At 51.3% G+C, this 18,102-nt stretch overlaps 1 protein-coding gene across 1 annotated transcript in view; it reads right to left on the minus strand.

Moving 5' to 3' along the window:
• Window positions 1-18,102, minus strand: part of LRRFIP1 (LRR binding FLII interacting protein 1) — a 142,751-nt gene that overhangs the window by 17,698 nt on the left and 106,951 nt on the right. Inside the window, exons 13-19 of the mRNA XM_035008323.1 lie at window positions 16,511-16,771; window positions 8,724-8,759; window positions 8,200-8,322; window positions 6,679-6,750; window positions 4,181-4,351; window positions 2,040-2,132; window positions 969-1,061 (exon numbers count right to left, since the gene is read on the minus strand). Coding sequence (XP_034864214.1) covers window positions 969-1,061; window positions 2,040-2,132; window positions 4,181-4,351; window positions 6,679-6,750; window positions 8,200-8,322; window positions 8,724-8,759; window positions 16,511-16,771 — 849 coding nt within the window. The remainder of the gene's footprint in view (window positions 1-968; window positions 1,062-2,039; window positions 2,133-4,180; window positions 4,352-6,678; window positions 6,751-8,199; window positions 8,323-8,723; window positions 8,760-16,510; window positions 16,772-18,102) is intronic.

Below are 18,102 nucleotides of genomic sequence, written 5' to 3' on the forward strand. Positions count from 1 at the left end.
ATGCTTCAAGATACAGACAAACGCAAACGCTGAGCTTCTCGTGAATTTACGGCAGCCAAGGAACGTTGCCTCCTGCCTCCTTAAAGGCACTCAGAGGCTGCTGTATGTGCACAGCGTTCCAGCGCGGTGAGAGAATGGACACAAGCCATGCACCCATTCAAATGGGAGATAAACGAGGAAGAAGAAGAAATGCGTAAGAAACCCAAGTGACGACTTCGACTATTCTTCTACACTGATTCTTGGCGTTCGCTGTCGCAGAGGAGCATGAAGCGGTCCTAAGGCAAACACACGTGTGCACGCTCGCCAAGTCCTAAATGAGTGCGGATGAGGATACAGAAGGGAAAACCAGCACAGCCTCCCACGGCACGTGCACCGACGCCGTGCTCCAACATCTGGAGATCTGCATCAGAGCCGTGCAGGATGGGCTGCTGTGTTCTGGAAGCCATTTGTCATTGGGAAGCATGGCGGTTACTCTAAGGGGGCTCTTGCCTTCCTACTCGTCACTCCTAAAGGCAGGTGGGCTGTGGTTGCTTTTCTTGTTAAAGGAGAGGGGCCTGGGGCCTCCATGGGGACAGGTCAAGGAGGGAACACATGGGCACAGCACTCGCCACCTTGCAGCTTCCTCAAATGCCTTCAAGAAAGGCCCAGGCCACACCGGACAGAGAATCCGAGAGGCCCGAGCCTCCCCACGTCCCACCTGCCCTAGGGTGCCTCCCTCACTCCTTGTATCTCAGGCTGCTGCTGGCCCGCTCGGTGCAGGCTCAGAGCCCAGTTAGCGTCAGCAAGGTGCCCACCCCACGTTGGAAGTGCACTTCAAGTTCAGAGTTACTGTGAGCTTGAGTAAACTAGTGTATTCTCCGTATTATCAGTTCTGTGTCACGTGGGGGCGCATGCATGCTCACACAAGCGTTTCTGCATCTGCTAGCGGACTGCCCCTTTGAACAGTTTCACAGACTCGGGAGTCCTACCCCTATCTTCTTGTCTTTCCACTCTATTGTTTCCTGAAGATCAGAAATCTCCCTGATATAACTCGCCTGCTTCTGCTGTAGCTGTCGGATTTCCTGAGGAATAGGAACAGATAGAAAGAAAGCAGATAAAGGGTTAAGCAGGAAGACAAAGTGCAGGGCTCCATAATCCGAGAGCGGTGACTGCCCGTGAGCCCACAGACACGTGTGGAGGAGGGTACCAGCCCCATTTCCTGCATTAGCCCGGATTCGCCTCTGAATGCCAGAACCTTTTTCTTGGCCTTAGCCTCCAGCGGCCAGAGAAGCAGGAGAGACCCTGCCTGGGGCACATTCTTACTTACAGGCACTAGTTAAAGTTCTGATCAAGTTAAAAAGTTAGAACCAACCCTGTATCAGTTTCCTATTGCTAAGGTCACAAGGTGCCATTAATTCAGCGGCTTAAAAACAACGTGAATTTATTCCCTTATAGCTCTGGAACTCAGAAGTCCAAAATGAGTCAATGAGTCTGATGCACTAGAATCAAGGTGTGGGCAGGTCTGGATTCTCTTCTGGAAGCTCTAGGGGAGAACCCATGCCCTCCCCGCCTTTTTTTTTTTGGCTTCCAGAGGCCACCGCATTCTTTGGCTCTTGGCCCCTTCCTCATGTGGCACCAGCCTTGCTACCCCCCCCCCCCACCGTATCTCCTCCCACTACCTCTCTTGCCTCCCAGCATAAGGAGCCCGTGATGACAGTGGGCCCCCAGTTAATTTAGGGTCACTCCCCATCACAAGGCCCTTAACTGCACCACACCTGCACTGTCCCTTCTGGTGCGTAAGGTGCCACATCCACAGGTCCCAGGGATCGGGACATGCACATCTCAGGGGGCCATCATTCTGTCAGCCACGCCTCCCAAAACAAACACAAAGCCCCCAAAGAATGAGAATCTTCACCAATGAAAGGAACCATTTTCCTTAAGTGAGGCACGGAGAATTAGCCTAAACTCTCAATTTTCGAGGAAACGGTTAACTCTCGTAATGAACCCCCCAAATACTCCTAAGACACAGAAGGAAGAGCAAACGAGGGAGCGCTACTCGCCTCCAGCAATTCTTCCCGTTGCTTCAGGGCCTCCTTCACTTCGGCAAACTGGAACTGCAGGATGCTGTGGGCGTGCTTTTCCCTCTCAAGCTCCTACAAGCGAGGGAAAGAGCATGGACACGGTGACGGAACCACACTTTCTGTCAAGTTCACGTCCCCATGGCTTACGCTGACCTTGGAACAAACTACCTATTACCACGTCATCACAATTTTCAAGGCCTTTTTAGCAGCACAGGCCCACTTCTCTGGACTTTCTGATTTCCTGTAAACTTCCCTGTGGACCTGATGCATCAGACAGGTGCTCCCTGAATCTTACCAGGATGGCAGGGCCCGGCGGGGCGGAGGGGGGGGGGCCCTCTCCAGGGGGGCCGTCTGTGCAGGGGGCCTGGAGGAGGCAGCTCTGGGAAGGACTTGGGTTGGAACTAGCCCTGATTTTGAAATCGGACAAGGAATACGCTTTAGGATAAAAAGAGAGGTAAATATGGTCTACTTTGGCAAGCTTATCTCATTAAGTGGATGGCCAACCCTGTACCCCAGCGCCCCCACTCCAGGGACAAAAGCACAATACTGCACAATCCATGAGGATGGTCTGGTACCCAACAGTTCAGGACAGCAGGGTATATACCTGCCAGGTCGGTCAGGGGGTTAATCTGGAAGGGACGTGACCTTCGCTTCTCACCCTGGCCTCACCTGCTCACCCACTTTCTGAAGTTCGAGGGTGACCGGTCCCCTCCTAGCTGTGACAAGGGCCTGCCTATCGGGCTCTGCTTGGTCCCTGTTCCCCAGCTTGGAACAACATTCCAGGGTCATCCAAATTCTCTGGAATTAGATTTGGGGGTTCTTGGTCTACTTCCTGATGCCTGATTGAGGACATCCTAGGAGTGTTTAGGATGCATCAGAGTGTCCTCCCCACAGTGAGCATCTGCTCCTATAACTGTATAATCTATGTCATCATCAGGTCTCATGGGAAGCTTCCCCTTTGTTTCAGAGTTTAGCTCTCAGGAACTTCATAAATAAAATTCTTCTTTAGCTCCTAAATTCTATATAGTCAAAGAAGGAGACCTTTGAGTTGCTAATGGCACCTTGGTTTTAACCCTTGGGATTTAGGGGATAAAGCCAGTTAAAAAAAAAAAAAGTGACACAAATTAGATTTTCTGTTTACCTCAGCAACTCTGAAAAATTGGACAATATCCTAGGGTTTGATAGACCAACTCATTCCTAAAACTGAAAAACAAGTATTCCCTGCTTTATATCCCACAAAGAACATCTAATTAGTCTTTTGTCATTGATTGCAACATAGGCTCAGACTTCTTGCTGCTATTATAATTAACTTAATTTAGCTTAATGAAGGTATGTAATTCTTAAATGGAATAAAATAAATGAATATAGGGCGCCTGGGTGGCTCAGTTGGTTAAGCGACTGCCTTCGGCTCAGGTCATGATCCTGGAGTCCCGGGATCGAGTCCCGCGTCGGGCTCCCTGCTCAGCAGGGGGTCTGCTTCTCCCCCTCCCACTCCCCCCTCTTGTGCTCTCTCTCTCTCAAATAAATAAATGAAATCTTAAAAAAAAATAAAAAATAAAAAAAAATAAATGAATATATTTGCAACTGGCTATTTCTCGATGCTGTTAAAAGATAACAAGATAAAAATCCAGAAATGTATCTTAACAGGAAATTATTATTTTTTAAAAAAGATCTTTTTATTAAGTCATCTCTACACCCAACGTGGGGCTCAAATGTATGACTCTGAGATCAAGAGTTGCATGGTCTACTGGCTGAGCCAGCCGGGTACTCCAACAGGAAAATCCTGAAGCACCCAATTATGTCCATCCAAACATGTTGGTTCTTTGTAGGCTTGTTTTTTCCTGGTTACAACTTCATCTTACATGCAAAACACACAATGTTCTCCCAGTAAAACTGTCTCTAGTTTACAGGGTGAAATTGTGCATATTAATATTTCAAAGCCCTCTGCAAAGAGCATGGCATTCTTATTCACAGATGTTTGGGCTTCCTGGACAAGTGGAGAACCTCTATCTACACACACACACACACACACACACACACACACTCTCTCTCTCTCTCTCTCTCTCTCTCTCTCTGCCCTCCCCCCTCCGCCCACCGTTCTCTCTCATGCTGGCGCTTACTTTGTTTTTCTCATCGTACTGCCGCCTGGACTCAGCCAGCTGCTCTTCGAGCTCCAGCAACATGTCCTTTAGGGTATCGACCTGGTACAGGAAGTTCGTCTTTTCATTGTCCAGCTGAGCATTGGACACCATAGCCTTCTTATACTTCTCTTCAACTTCTGCTAGTGAGTCCTGCAGAAACCGCGTCAGGTTTTTGAAATTGTATAAGAGAACAAAAACAGAGATTAGCTCAGTGGTCTTTGAAGAAAATAAAAAATAAAAAACAAACCCCCCCCAGTATTATGTTGAGTGAAATAAGTCAAACAGAGAAAGACATGTATCATATGATCTCACTGATATGAGGAATTCTTAATTGCAGGAAACAAACTGAGGGTTGCTGGAGTGGGGGGTGGGGTGGGAGGGATGGGGTGGCTGGGTGATAGACACTGGGGAGGGTATGTGCTCTGGTAAGCGCTGTGAATTGTGCAAGACTGTTGAATCTCAGATCTGTACCTCTGAAACAAACAATGCAATATATGTTAAGAAAAAAAGAAGAAGAAGAAGAAGAAGAAGAAGGTAGCAGGAGGGGAAGAATGAAGCAGGGGAAATCGGAGGGGTAGACGAACCATGAGAGACGATGGACTCTGAAAAACAAACAGGGTTCTGGAGGGGAGGGTGGTGGGAGGAGGGGTTAGCCTGGTGGTGGGTATTGAGGAGGGCACGTTCTGCATGGAGCACTGGGTGTTATGCACAAACAATGAATCATGGAACACTTCATCTAAAGCTAATGATGTAATGTATGGGGATTAACATAGGAATAAAAAAAAAATCTTAAAAAAAAAAAAACAACCCCAAACTAGCCCTATTTTTAGACTTTATTTCTTAGGGCAAATGGATCAGGATAAGAAACACACGGTAATTTCAAATGCACAGAAATTCCCCCCTTCCAATGGGGTCAAGTCGGTTATTAACCACTCAGAATATTAGTTATTAACTTAGAAAGTTAGTTCTTAATTGTGTCTGGGAGGAAGACGGCTTCCATGGCCATCAGCACAAGGGAGACGCGTGACGGGGAGGCTGTGGGCCGGACCCCGTGACCTGACCGCGGGACTCGGTGGCGCCCGTTGCAGCAGCTTGGGCCGTTCGACAGGTTTCGGAAGTAGTCCCTCAGGAAATGTGACCAGAACCCTGGCAAGAGCCAGGCGTGTCGGCTGAGAGAACACGACACCTGCCACTAACTGCCGGCTGCCCCTGTCTGGGCTTGTGAACCAGGAGAGGATTAGGTGGAATTTTAAGTTTCAACCTACAGGACGACTCAACAAGCTGTGCACGTCTCACTGGGTCTGTCCAGGAAGGACAGAGGGCATTCCTTTGGAAGGACAGCCCCGGGGAGAGAGGCCTGCAGAGGAAACACGCCCTCCTGCGGCTCACACTCTCGCTGGCCAGGCAACGGAGGGGAGCAGCAAGTTCGTCCCCAAGCACAGATCAGGGGAAGGGGACCCCAGAACAGGGAGGGTGAATCCCTGGGGGTGGGAACCACCCGAAGCTAAAGAGAGGTGGGCACTGCGTGGTCAGGGCCTCTGAGGCGGCCTCCCGGAGTTCCGCGCTGCGCTCGTCTGCACTTGCGAACCAGGGTGGCAATTTTAGGTGGGACCCGTGGCTCCTGGGCTGGTTCGGCGACCCCCCTCTCACCACACATTCAAAGTCAACCATAACTTCCCCCTCTCTTCAAGGAGAGGTGACAAGCAGGCCAGGGATTAATCTGTCATTTTAAAACCAACATGGCCTCTGGTTGGTGCCCCTGTGATAGCAAACTCACTATGCTGGGGGTCCTTTCTGGGAACCTGAAGAAGAAGTAACAGGCTTGCCATCTATTGCTAGATCCACAGAGAACAAGGTCCTCAACTACCCGCCTCACCACCGAGGGACACGGCAACTAAATTTCCTGGTTGGCACACGGCAGTGATAGCCCATCCTTACAGTAGTGTCTGTTTGCTCAAATAAATCCGAGAGGGTGCACGTTCGGACACTGTTTCAATTAGTGAAACTTTACAACATGCAAGCAAGTACTCTGGGTGTTTCAGAAGCGTGGCAATAAGGGCAGCCTTCCTGGTACACATCCAATGCTTTGAGAAGCAAATTAAGTGAAGCACTGTTTGTATGGAGCGACTACGGACAGTGAAGAAAAACCCCCAAACCCTTCTGCAAGCATACGGTGCACTTCTGTGGGAAGTGAGAAGAAACCTGGGTGTGGGCCGGGTGAAGAGGGTGAGTCAGAAACATGCATCAGGAAGTGTGTTAGTAACTGTTTCTACTGAGGGTTACAGGGTTCAGGTCTCGGCTCAAAAGCTGCATTGGGGAGACCACTCAGGGCACAAAGCCATGCCCGTGTTCCTGCCACCTCGGATTCTGTAGTCTGGAGGCTCTTGAGAGCAAGCATGCAGTCTGTGTGTCTTCTTTAGGTTTTCTGAAGTTAAACTGGGTTAATACCATCAGCCCACGCTTCCGTAAACTGGTACCTTCATCTCTTTCAACCCCTGCATGTATTTGCCTTCTACGTCCTGAATCTGGTCCTTTAACTCATTCAGTTCCTAGGAATTGGCAAAAGAGGCAAATGACATCAGGGGGAGAAAAGTGAGCATGACCACAAAGAAAGAGAAGCCGTCCCCTAAATCTTTTCTACTTCTGGGTCGTTTCCCTCATTTGGGGAGTCTGGGCAGTGATTTTCTTTTCTTCTTTTTTTAAGTGTTGAAGGAAAATAAAATGAATTTCAAAATCACAAAGCTTAAAACTGAGGTCTATCTCATATGATATTGTCACAAAATTTTACAAAATGCAGGTCTATATCATTATATTTTTGCACACTTTTATAAAACAGACAAAGGAGGTTCCAAAAGTGGAACAGGTTCTTTTACTCATATTTGATAGTTAAAACTCAGGCTCTTTGGGTTGCTACCCGGTGCTAGATAGAGGAAAATACTAAAGGTGGGACTCAGCCGAGCTCCGTCCCTGCATTTACAGAGCTTCGCGTCTCTGCTCCGCACTCCTGGGGCCCGGTGTCTGGTCTGAGCTAGACTCTCAATACACGCTCGCTGAGCGAATGAATGGTGCTCTCAAGACTACGAGCAGAGATGAATCAGGATTGCAGCAAACTGCACTTGGATGTAGCAAAGGAATGGGCAAAGAGCCGCTGGAGGCCCAGGGAGGGCGCGCGGACGTTTTAGGAAGAGCGGCCCACAAAAACTGTCCTTACAAAGCACAGGACTCTGAAGGCACTCTTAGGGAACCTACATCCCTTCTCTGACCTCCCTGGCAGGCGGTCATCGAGCTTCAGATACCACCTGCAGCGGGTTCCCTTTTCACCAGTTTTAATTAATAGAAAATTCTTCCCTCAACGAAGCCAAATCCCATCCTTGATGTTTCCCCCTCGGGCCTTGGCTCTGCTCTCCAGAGGACAGCCAGTCCCTTGAGGCTCCTAATTACTTTTCCGGACAGTCCTGCCTTTGTCTCTTACATGCTCAGAGTGGCCCCCATCGAGTGGTGAGCATGGAGCACAGAATGCTTACATTCCAGTGGGACGAGAAAAAAAATCACTAAAACACAACGATGACCTATTCGAGGCATAGTGTGCATACTACAGATAGAAAGGAGGAGCATATTCTAGGCAGGGGCGGGGGGACACTCAAAGGGCAGGGGGGTGTTGTTGGGAGCAGTGAGTAATCTGGTGTCCAGAAAAATGGGAGACTATTCCAGAAAAATGGAGACCACCTGTCTGCATGCCAGGGAAGGAGCTGAGCACCGCAGGGTGTGTCCGAGAGCCCGGGGAGCGCGGAGGGCACGGGTCTGCCCAGCCGGGGTGGGCAGGCAGGTGCAGCTTCCTGCGGGAGACCCTTATCTGAGCTGGTGTTGGTGTGACTAGAACATGTAGACATGGGGGAGACTGGACCCAGAAGAAAGATCCGGAACTTTACAAACTTATGCTCGAAGACTGATTTTCCTAAGAGGCTCCTCTAGGTCACAAGGTAGGTAGGCAGACTTACCTTGATTTCCCTAATGGACGCCTCCGTGTCAACAGAGATGGAGGTGTCCCCACTTCCCCTCCGAGAGGTCCCGCCCAGGGAGGCCAGGGCGGCTGCAGACAGGCCGGGCAGGCTACGCGAGCCCTGCAAAGCCACAAGGACCGAATGTGATTTCAGGCAAAACCAGAGTCCCCTGCAAGTCTACTGTATGTTGTCAAATCTCCAGGGGCTTATGGAAAGCAATAAAGAGAGGTTCACTCTGAGAGGCCTCATGGAGGCCTGGGAATTAGTTTGGGTCAACCTGATGCTCATGCCTAGGCCCAGAGTGAACGCCTCTGCTCTTCGCGGGCTTTAACACCCACGCTGGAAGTGGCTCCAGGGGACCCCCTGAAGGACGTGGTGCCACATGCATGCCCTGTTCACTCAAGGGTGAGCATCTTCATTCAAGATTAACCAACATATTCTCTTGTCAGTTTCGTCCATACATGTTGGGCCCCTCGCGGTTTATCAACAACACAACATAAAGGCTTCCAGAGATTCCCTACCTTCTCGGTGAAATCTTTTTCTGGTCTCTCTTCAACCTGTGGAGGAAAATGGACAAATACGAAACAGTTAAGAGCATTAAATGGATAATACGGGTTTAGAGAGTAAGATGGTAACAGGACATTAGCTTCCTTTGTAATTTAAAAACCGCTTTGCCAACGAGACCCGCGGATCCGCTTCTGCCAGGCCGTGCCGGGCACGGTGGTGCTCGCAGGCAGCTCACGGTGCCACCGTGAACTTCACCGGGTGGTTTTTCAACGTTCATAATTTCCAGGGGAACATGACGTCTGAACGACATACACACCGACCGCAGAAGATCCTAATCAGGGATTTGTGAATGAACCGAATCAGCACAGGTTTCCTTCACAGCTTCCCACAGCCCTGCGTGTTGGTCCTGACGGGGGCGGGGGGTGGGGGACGATGACAAGCTCCAAGCCTGTTCCCCGCGCTGTTACTATGGTTACAGCCGGAGAGCAGGACCAGGCCTCTTGCTGCCTGGGTCTCTAAGGCAAGAGGAAGCAGCGGAGCCCACTGCAACTTCTCCTACTTCTCCTGAATAATGGAGCCGAAGTGAAGATTCTGGTTTAACCATCTTGGGATTGATGCCCAGAAGTGGGGAGCTGGCAGGGGGGTGAAGGCACAGGAGAATCTGCCAGGTGAAAAGTGAGACCCCAGAATCTGGCTTTTCACGTGTCTCTGAGGCTGCTCTGTCCCTTCTTCAGGCAGGACTCTCGGGGGACCCAGAGCAGCCTGTGGGCCGTAGCTTCGCCCCCAAGGGAGACCCTGCACCTCGAAGGGGCCTGGGGGCCAACAGGCTGAGGCTGACAATGGTGCCACGTCTTTCTTTGCTGAGCATCCCACAAAGGCCAACTTTTTCCTTTTTCTGCACACTGAGGGCTCCGTTCCATAAGCCCATTGGGAAGGTCACAGACGGTGAGAAAACCCCACGCCCACTTGTCTCCAAACCCTCTGGGGAAGCTGACAACTAGCACGTCTCCGATCCTCTTTCCTATAGCTCAGATGTTCTTAACTCTGACCTCCAGGGAGCCAACTGCAGACCACAGCTCTGCCTCAGTAGACCCGGTGGGCAGCCGGGGCTCGGCAGGTAACCTCGCACATTCAACCACAGACAGTCTGAACTCAGGTCGAGGAATCCCGACAGAGCTGGCTGGGAGGACATGGCAGAGTGGCTCACGGACACGAAAAACAGCCCACCACGAAGCTGGGCTAGGGAGAGCATGAGGATGTGGGGCTAAGCACTGGTCGGGACACCGCAAAGTTCTGTGAAGACCAACGCTCCCTGTCTTGTGCCCACCCTGGGTCCACAGTGGGCTGGATGCTCAAGGCCTCACCATCCTGTCCCCACTAACAGCTACCTTCTCTCCTCCAAACCCATCACACCTTCACATTTCTCTTCGAGGGCAGGACACCTAAGGCAAATAGTAAAACGAGACCGCAAAGTGTAAGAGCAGATCAGCCAACCAAGTGGCTCAAATGAAATTCCCACAGAATACTCCATTAATCCAAAAGAAGGTACTTTTCAAAACCAGCTCCTAGCTCAGCCAAGCTCAAGGGTCTCCTACTCAACAGGTCCAAGTTCAGCCCCGGGGTCTCATTTCCAAAGCCACCCCATGCGGTCTCCCCAACAAGGCCCATACTTGGGTCTTCAGCAAGAACCCCCTATTTTCATCTTACTGGTCTCCTTACTGTCCTAAGAATAGAGAAGAAAGGAGAGCGAAGAGGCCATATCCCTCAGGCTGGTGGGATGGATCCAAGAACAGACTGGCCTCACTCCCAGTTTGTTAAATAAGCCCTGGGTGGGGGGCTTTGGATGCTAGTCCTGCCCCGCCCAGAGGACTCTCCTTTCCGCTTGCCACGGCTGGCTATCCTCTGAGAGCTCATGCCAGCCTGTGCGTCTCCCGCGAGTTTCCCAGGCAATCTCAGCCTGCATGTGCCCTTTTCCACTGCTTGATGTGGACCAGTGACAGCCCATTAAGGAGAGCTCACTCTCCAACCGTGTGTCACGCCTCCTGCCGTTTGTTGGCATGTGTGTTTGGTGTGTGTAAAAACACACACCTAGAATTACTATTCTTTCTAGACGTGCATGCCACACCAGCCTGAGCAGATGCTCTGGGGGGCGGAGGTGGCCTTCGGTCAAGATGGTTCTATCTCCTCGTCCCTGGCAGAGCCCCAGAGAGCCCTGGGCCAATGTTCTGACTGATGATTCCAGCACTTCAAGTGTGGTTCTTCTCTCCACTCGGGAATGAAAATATTCCTGAAAACTGAGGAAAAGCTGACTATATAACAAATGGTCTGCAGGGGAATCAATGTATTAAGTCTCCTGGGCCCGAGGCCCTCACTCCCTAGAATCGCTTAGTTTGCAGAGCACGTATTCATGAGATGAAAAGAAGGAAGGTAATGTAACTACTGGTCAAATACGAAGAGCCAGAGTCACCAACTCTCAGTTACCGCCGAGAAGCTGGCTGCTCCTTGCCTCCGTGGGCTACACAGAATCTTTCCAAATGCTGGTCAGCAGCAGGTAAATATTCTGTATACAAATGAAAGTCCAGAAATCCACCTACAGAGATATCTGTGCCCGTAAAAGAAGGACCCCACGTTTTTTCAGTATTTCTTGTGATAAAGATGAGGAAGAATACAGACCAGACCTTGTTTCCCTCGATACCATCAACGTAAATACTACTTCTGTAATTTGCAAAACATCAAATAAGGAAGAAAAAAACCCTAAAGCCACAGCTAGCGCTTTAGTTTTCAAAAAAAAAGTTTAAAAATAGTTTTAAAATGCCTTGCTCAGAAATACATAATGGACTCAGAATGGGAAAATGCAGGCTGTGTTCTTAAGTAGAGACCACGCAGGGGAAAAAATGAAACTCTCGAGAGTTATAGCCAATCTCTGCTTAACCGCTGTTTCCAATCTCTTGTGTACACATTAGGGTAAGTGCCCTTCGTCCGTTTCTGAACGACAAAGAATACATGTGCTCACAGGCGTTTCTGAACTCGCATGGACGAGGAGCACCGCCTGCGGAAAGCGACCCTGCAGCAAGGAGCTGCCGCAGTCCCCATAGCTGCCACTAGATGGCAGCCTGTATAAACCGGGGCGGGCTGGCCGGGAGCTGTCCCCACTCCTCACCTTCCCCTGAGCAAAGGGACAGATAAGGAACCCAGGCGGTGCGTTTAATTTTGACAGAAAGCACGCCACTTTACCTCTGAAAATAATAATAGAAAGAAACAGAATCAAAAAACATTCCGAACACTGTCCTAGTCGCTGCATGACATGGTGTGGGGGACGCCATGGTGCAGACACGGGGCAGAGCAGGACCCAGGGGATGCCATCAGGTGCACCTGCTGCAAGCCACCGAGGCCCATACCAGCGCGGGGCCTGGGCCGAGCCTCGGGGCCTCCGCGAACACCGGCGTCCCGGTCCACGCCAGGGCAACGGGGCCCCACACCCCGCAGGCCTTCACTTTGTCACTCCCCCGAACCAGCAATTCTAAACCTTTGAGGTTGGCGTGAAAACTTCACAGTAACAGATTTATGACACGTGTGTGTACCAGCATTTTACAATCACAACCGAGTGTCCACAAAGACAGTTTTTAAAATCAACTAGAAATAGTCACTTCTAAACAATCTCTGTTGAATTTTAGATTACGGCAACTCTTCCTTTCAAAGACAGGTGATCCAAGTAGCGCATTAAGTATTTTATTTATTCCAAACTTCCGACATCGTGTCTATACGAGCATGCTGCTCAGCCTCACTTCAACATCGCGTCTGCTGAGGCCTACAGTTCCTGGGCTTCCCTATCACCAGCCGGCCTGCCCACCTGCCCAGAGACACAACACAACACGTGAGCATGGCTGGACCCTAGCAGAGGGGCCAGGCACAAAGGAACTATTCCTCACGGTGTCCCCAACCTCCCGCTGGGCAACCCCAGGCCCCGGATGCAAAATGGGACCAGAGGAGCTGTGTCTGCACATGGTCCCTCTCAACAAACAAACTGACAATAGCGAACACTGCTCGGAAAACACCCACTTTAAGGGCAATCTTCCTTCAGATATAAATAGTAGTCAAGTCTTCCATTGGCGTGGAAATTTCAGGTTTTCATCCAATAATATTGACGTTCTCCTGAATGACTTACCCTTGGACTCCGGGATTCATACCGCATGACCTGTGTTTCCACCTGCTGCCCCTGCCTCTTCATACAACAGAAAACGGGGGTCACTACGGTCTTTTGTTTCTCTAGCTAAATGGGCTGGAGGTTCCAGTTTGTCACTCATGTTTTCTCTAAATACACACAGGAACGTGAATCTGGGCTCCGCTCAGGACACCTCTGATGGATGGGTCAGGAACACGGCAGCCTCTGCGGATGCCTGGCGGGATTCTGGGGCCCGGACGACACAGGGGTGTGTGTGTGTCACCAGGCGAGGCCCTCTGCGTGAGTGTGCTCAGGCCAAGACCACCAAACCTCCCGATTCCAACTCTCAGAGCTTCCTGCATCTCTCCCCAGGAGTTCGTACCATATGCATGCCCGTTTGCTGCCTGCCTGTCTCCTCCGGTCTATGCATCCCATATCTTGCTCACCACTGCAGCCCTGTGCCTAGAACATTCTAGGTTCTCGGGTGCCTGGGTGGCTCAGTTGGTTAAGCGACTGCCTTCGGCTCACGTCATGATCCTGGAGTCCCAGGATCGAGTCCCACGTCGGGCTCCCTACTCAGCAGGGAGTCTGCCTCTCTCTCTGACCCTCCCCCCTCTCATGCTCTCTATCTCATTCTCTCTCTCAAATAAATAAATAAAATCTAAAAAAAAAAAAAAAGAACATTCTAGGTTCTCAATGAACACTGGCTGAAGGAAAGAACCCCACAGCTTCCTCAAGGGGAAGAGCCCAGACTTGTTGGAGAAGAACTTCCAGCTTATCTGCAGAATGGGAACAATGTGACTGAGGTCCTGAGGTGGGGCAGGCATCTGCTGAGAGGAACGAGGGCTGGGGGAGGTCTTTGGATGCTGAGGCATCTTTATTTTCTTCAAGTGGGAGGAGCAACCACTTCCTCCATTCTGGTTACTCTTTAAGAGTGCCCTCCCCGCCCCCCGCCTCCCCAGGTGCACAGGGCTTTCCTCCACACCCAGCCTTCCAGGGCTGGCCCTTGCCCAAGTCCTACTGCCTTCCCAGGGAGGCTCCTGTCCCGTGTCCACCCTCACACTCCCCTGGATCCACATTCCTGATGAATCAGCAGGCCACAGATCACTCCCCAGGAGCCACGGGAGTTGTCAATGCCCAGATGGGGCGGGAGGATGGCCCGTCCCACACGGCCCGCGAGATGCTGACCTTCGCTCATGAAATGTGCCAACGGTAGGGCGGTCGGCTGACCTTTGTAAATGAGCAGTTGTCTCAGAGAAGAGAAAAAGATGGCTTATGTGTTTGTAGTGAACTGAAAAATCAGCTTGGCCACATGCCTGATGCCGTCACTCACTCAGAGCTCTTCCGCCCACCTTCCCTTTGGAGCTCTGTTGTGTTTCGTGGGCTGTAAACACAGAGAATTAAATGAGGAAGAGCTTTAGGATCAGAGGGGCCCGGCAGCCCCGGTACGCGCTGCTTTTTCCCCTGACGGTACCTGGAGAAGCCCCGAGGATGGGGGCCTGGAGCCTGGGCGCAGCTGGGGCCAGGCCTCTCCTGGCCGGCCCGCCTTGCTCACCGGGTCCTGGGGGCACGGGCATGTTTCACGCCGCCTCTCTGATTACGGTCACCCATGGAACCCGCTTTATGTAGGTACATTTTCCACAAATGTAGAAAGCACAGGACACCGAAATTTGTGTCTGATCTTGGTCACTTCAGTCTAAGCGACTAGATGAAGTCCTCTTATTTTGTGACCTTGTCCTGATGTCTGAAGAGACCCAAAGCAGTGAAATAATCGTGGCATTCATGGCTCCGTGCTTTCCGGGAGCCGCACCAGGAACCGGACCCAGGGGGGCTCGCGATCCTTCGCAGGGCAGGCCACGGCCGCCTTCTGTCAACTGCAGATACTTCTATTACTTCCCAAAACGTGACAGCGTGAGTATCACGCCTAAAGAAGACTGATCTCCATTAAATTTACCGTGGAAGAGTTTTCTTCCCAGTAGCTCCAAGGCTCCCCATGGATGAGTGTAACATGCCGTGCTACCCCAGAGCATGAAGGACACTGCAAAAAGCAACTTGTCTGATTTAAAAACTGACATTACGTGATGCTGAACAATGAGTATCTTCCTGTTCCTGCTGGACTGGTCATCGGTGGAGCAATGAGCCCTTGGGCCCCGTGGGGCCCTGCCACCACACCTTCCTGCACAGCCGGAGTGGTCAGGCCGTGGCTCCCCTAGACTCCTCAGGGCCGGGCTCCAGGGGCTCTCATGGCTGTGAGGGTGGGTGGTGGGTGCGTGAAACGTGGAGGAGGCAGGGACTGGTGCTGGTGTTTACAGAGCGGGCAGTCTTCATTTCCACGAAGAACTAGGCTCTCCTGTTCTAATACTGGGCCCCTTGGTCTATCTTTTGTTTCCTCATCCTCCATGTGTAAATGGTGGCGAGGAACACTCCTCCCCATCAGGAAAACGCCAGTGCAGGCCCAGGGATGATGGCTCTGGCCTTGGCCTTGGAGTCAGGGACAACAGAACATGGGCAGTGTGGCCGTTCCACTCAAGAAATACGGGCTCAGCTGCCAGGGATCCGCAGAAGCAGGTCTAGTATCTGCATTTGCGTGAAACATCAAGGCTCGAAAAAGACTATCTAATTAAAAAAACTAGCACATCACCAGCAACCAACAGGTGCATCTGTACCAGCAGGAGACCTCAGCTTGATGGCCTCTTCTTTGATGCCGAGGAACACTCCCTAAATTTCAGGCATCCGCACATCTAACCCTGGTGCTGTATCACTAAGTTGAGAACCACATTCGAGCTTCTCTGTAACTGGGGACTAGAGCAAGAAATCCATTTTGCCGGCTTGGCTTTCTTGTAGTTGGGGTTTATCAAGGAGGGCGCCACTGGCCTTTGACGTGGCAATCCTCAGCCACGCGGGGTGGGCACGCGCACCACACAGCCCCAGCTCCTGCCCACTGGACGTTGCGCCAGCCAGCCCACTCCCAGGTGTCCCCCGGCAACTGCCCTGCACACCCTTGTCATTAAAAGAACGTACGGTACCCTCGCACAAAGCATCAGATGAAGAGAAACCGTCTGAAATTGCAAAGACCCTGGGACAAACATGGACCAAGGACACGGAAAGGCCGGGAACTAGCTGGTGAGAAACAGGAGGGTAGCTCTGTACTCTCCCCGATCCTGAGCAATGGGAGAGCCAATGGGACAGTGGCAGCGTGGCCCTTCCCGGTGATCCTTGATTTTAAAAACCGTCTGGGTCCAGTAACAGATGACATTACAAAGTTAAAAGCCTATCCTTCCAACTTTTAAGTCATAAAAACCCCCACACGTCATGTACCCGGCTACATTACCCCACCGTACAAAGTGTCCCTCCTCCCAGTCAGCCCCAAGCACTAACTTCTTACACGATCCTTTAGACATTTAGCAATGCGATTCTGCTATCACGGAATAGTAGTATTCTAAATTTGGAAGCATTTCTCCCAGTTGCGTTTCTGCTCAGACCTGGAATAAATCACAGAAAAGCCCACCTACTTTACGCTGCGTTTGGGCCCTTTGGAGACAGAGGGTTCCTTTTGCAGGACAGCGGAGTAAAGAGCATAAGGGCAGGAGGAGGAGGAAGGAACAAAGCGGAAGGTAGCTGGGCAGGAGGGCCACTCACCACTGGGCTGGCCCGCGCCGAGCTGGCTCTGGACGAGGCTCGGGAGCTGGAGTTGAGGTGGCCGCCGTGCTCTGAGGGCTGTCCACACAGCCGCCGCCGCAGGGACGCAGACAGAAACAAAGGGACAGGGTCAGCAGAGCTACAGCGAGCGCGGAGGTCAGCCGCGCGCCATGCAGAAAGGACAGGGGTGAGCGAGGAGAGCAGGCTCCCCTCGGAAAGGAAGGCTGTGTCGGTCACAGCTGCAAATACATGCCCACCAAGGACAGAAAAAAATTAGTCATACTATCAGAAGAACACAGGATTCTTGGTTAGTGAGAAGCAAGTAACACAAGGCATCCCCATCAAGCCGGGAGCGCAGTCACGCCTGGTGCCGGCACAGAAAGCCCCCTCGGCCACGGGGAAATGACAGTTTCCGAGGCCCGGAGCGCCCGGCAGGGTGCTTGGCTTTTCAGCGGTGGGAAAGTTTGCTTCGTCGCTCTTTCCAGGGGAAAACAATTAAGATCTAGGGCTCCTCCGAAGTCAGGCATGGCTTGTTTAAAGTGCCAGGTTACTGGTCGGGTTGCCTGAATGAGGTTTTTTTTTTAATCTGTCTGTCTCTCCACCTGCCTGAACGTTCTTCTAGCAAAAGAAAACACAGTAACTCGCTGATCTGGAAGTGATGCCCTCTTAAACTTTGACTTCTACTTACCTTTGTTCCAGTCCTAGATAGATTTTTGTTTTAATCTTCCTTTCCTCTTGAGTGAGGTGGGCGAGGAGGGGAGGCAGGATTCAAACCCGACTGAGGGCCACAGGCACCCACTGGATTGTGACGTAGCCTCAGGGGGATCGTCCCAGAGTAACAGCGGCCCCTCCATCCAGCCCCCCCCCCCCCCCCGTCCCCCGCTGAACACCATGCATCCTGCCAGGCAGGGGCTGACTGTTCTCTCTGCTGCCCGCACCACCCTACTGGGCCCTGCAGGCATTCTCCCTACTGCAAATTCTAGCAGGCACAGAACTGCAGAGGTGCTCACGACTCCCATCTTAAATACCACCTTTTAGTTTGCACATTTTTCCACCAGAACGTAATCCCCCGAGGGCAGGTCTGTGTCTATCCTCTGCTGAATCCGCAGGGACCAGATGAGGCCTGGCACACAGTGTAACCTCAAGAAATACTTGTTGAATGAACAATTTCAACTTCAGACTATAAATAGCCAGACCCACCCTACCTATTCATCATTCTTCTCATTCCTTTATCCGATTACGATTTACTGCATAGTTACACTTATATGCAACATTGTTTCTGATGCACAGACACCTGTGCACACGCCCTGTAAGACACTCATTGCCACACTCGGCATATACAAGAAATTTACCACGATGACCACTCTCAGCTTTTGCTTTATTATGCAACATAAAAGGAAATACCTAAGGTCACTACTTTAAGGTAGAAGAATTTTGCCTTTGGGTTCACGGACACAAGAGCTAGGAAATCTGTCTTCTGGAAAAATCCTACTGTGTTCTCTGTCATTTGCGTTCTGGTTAACCGTGCAGAGACAGGACAGGTTGCTGTTAGCAGGGCTGACTGCTGGCCCAGGTGTTCCTTTTTTTTTTTT

The sequence above is a fragment of the Mirounga leonina genome, unplaced genomic scaffold (assembly GCF_011800145.1).
Source record: "Mirounga leonina isolate KUSES-001 unplaced genomic scaffold, KU_Mleo_1.0 Mir_151, whole genome shotgun sequence".
NCBI lineage: Eukaryota > Metazoa > Chordata > Mammalia > Carnivora > Phocidae > Mirounga > Mirounga leonina.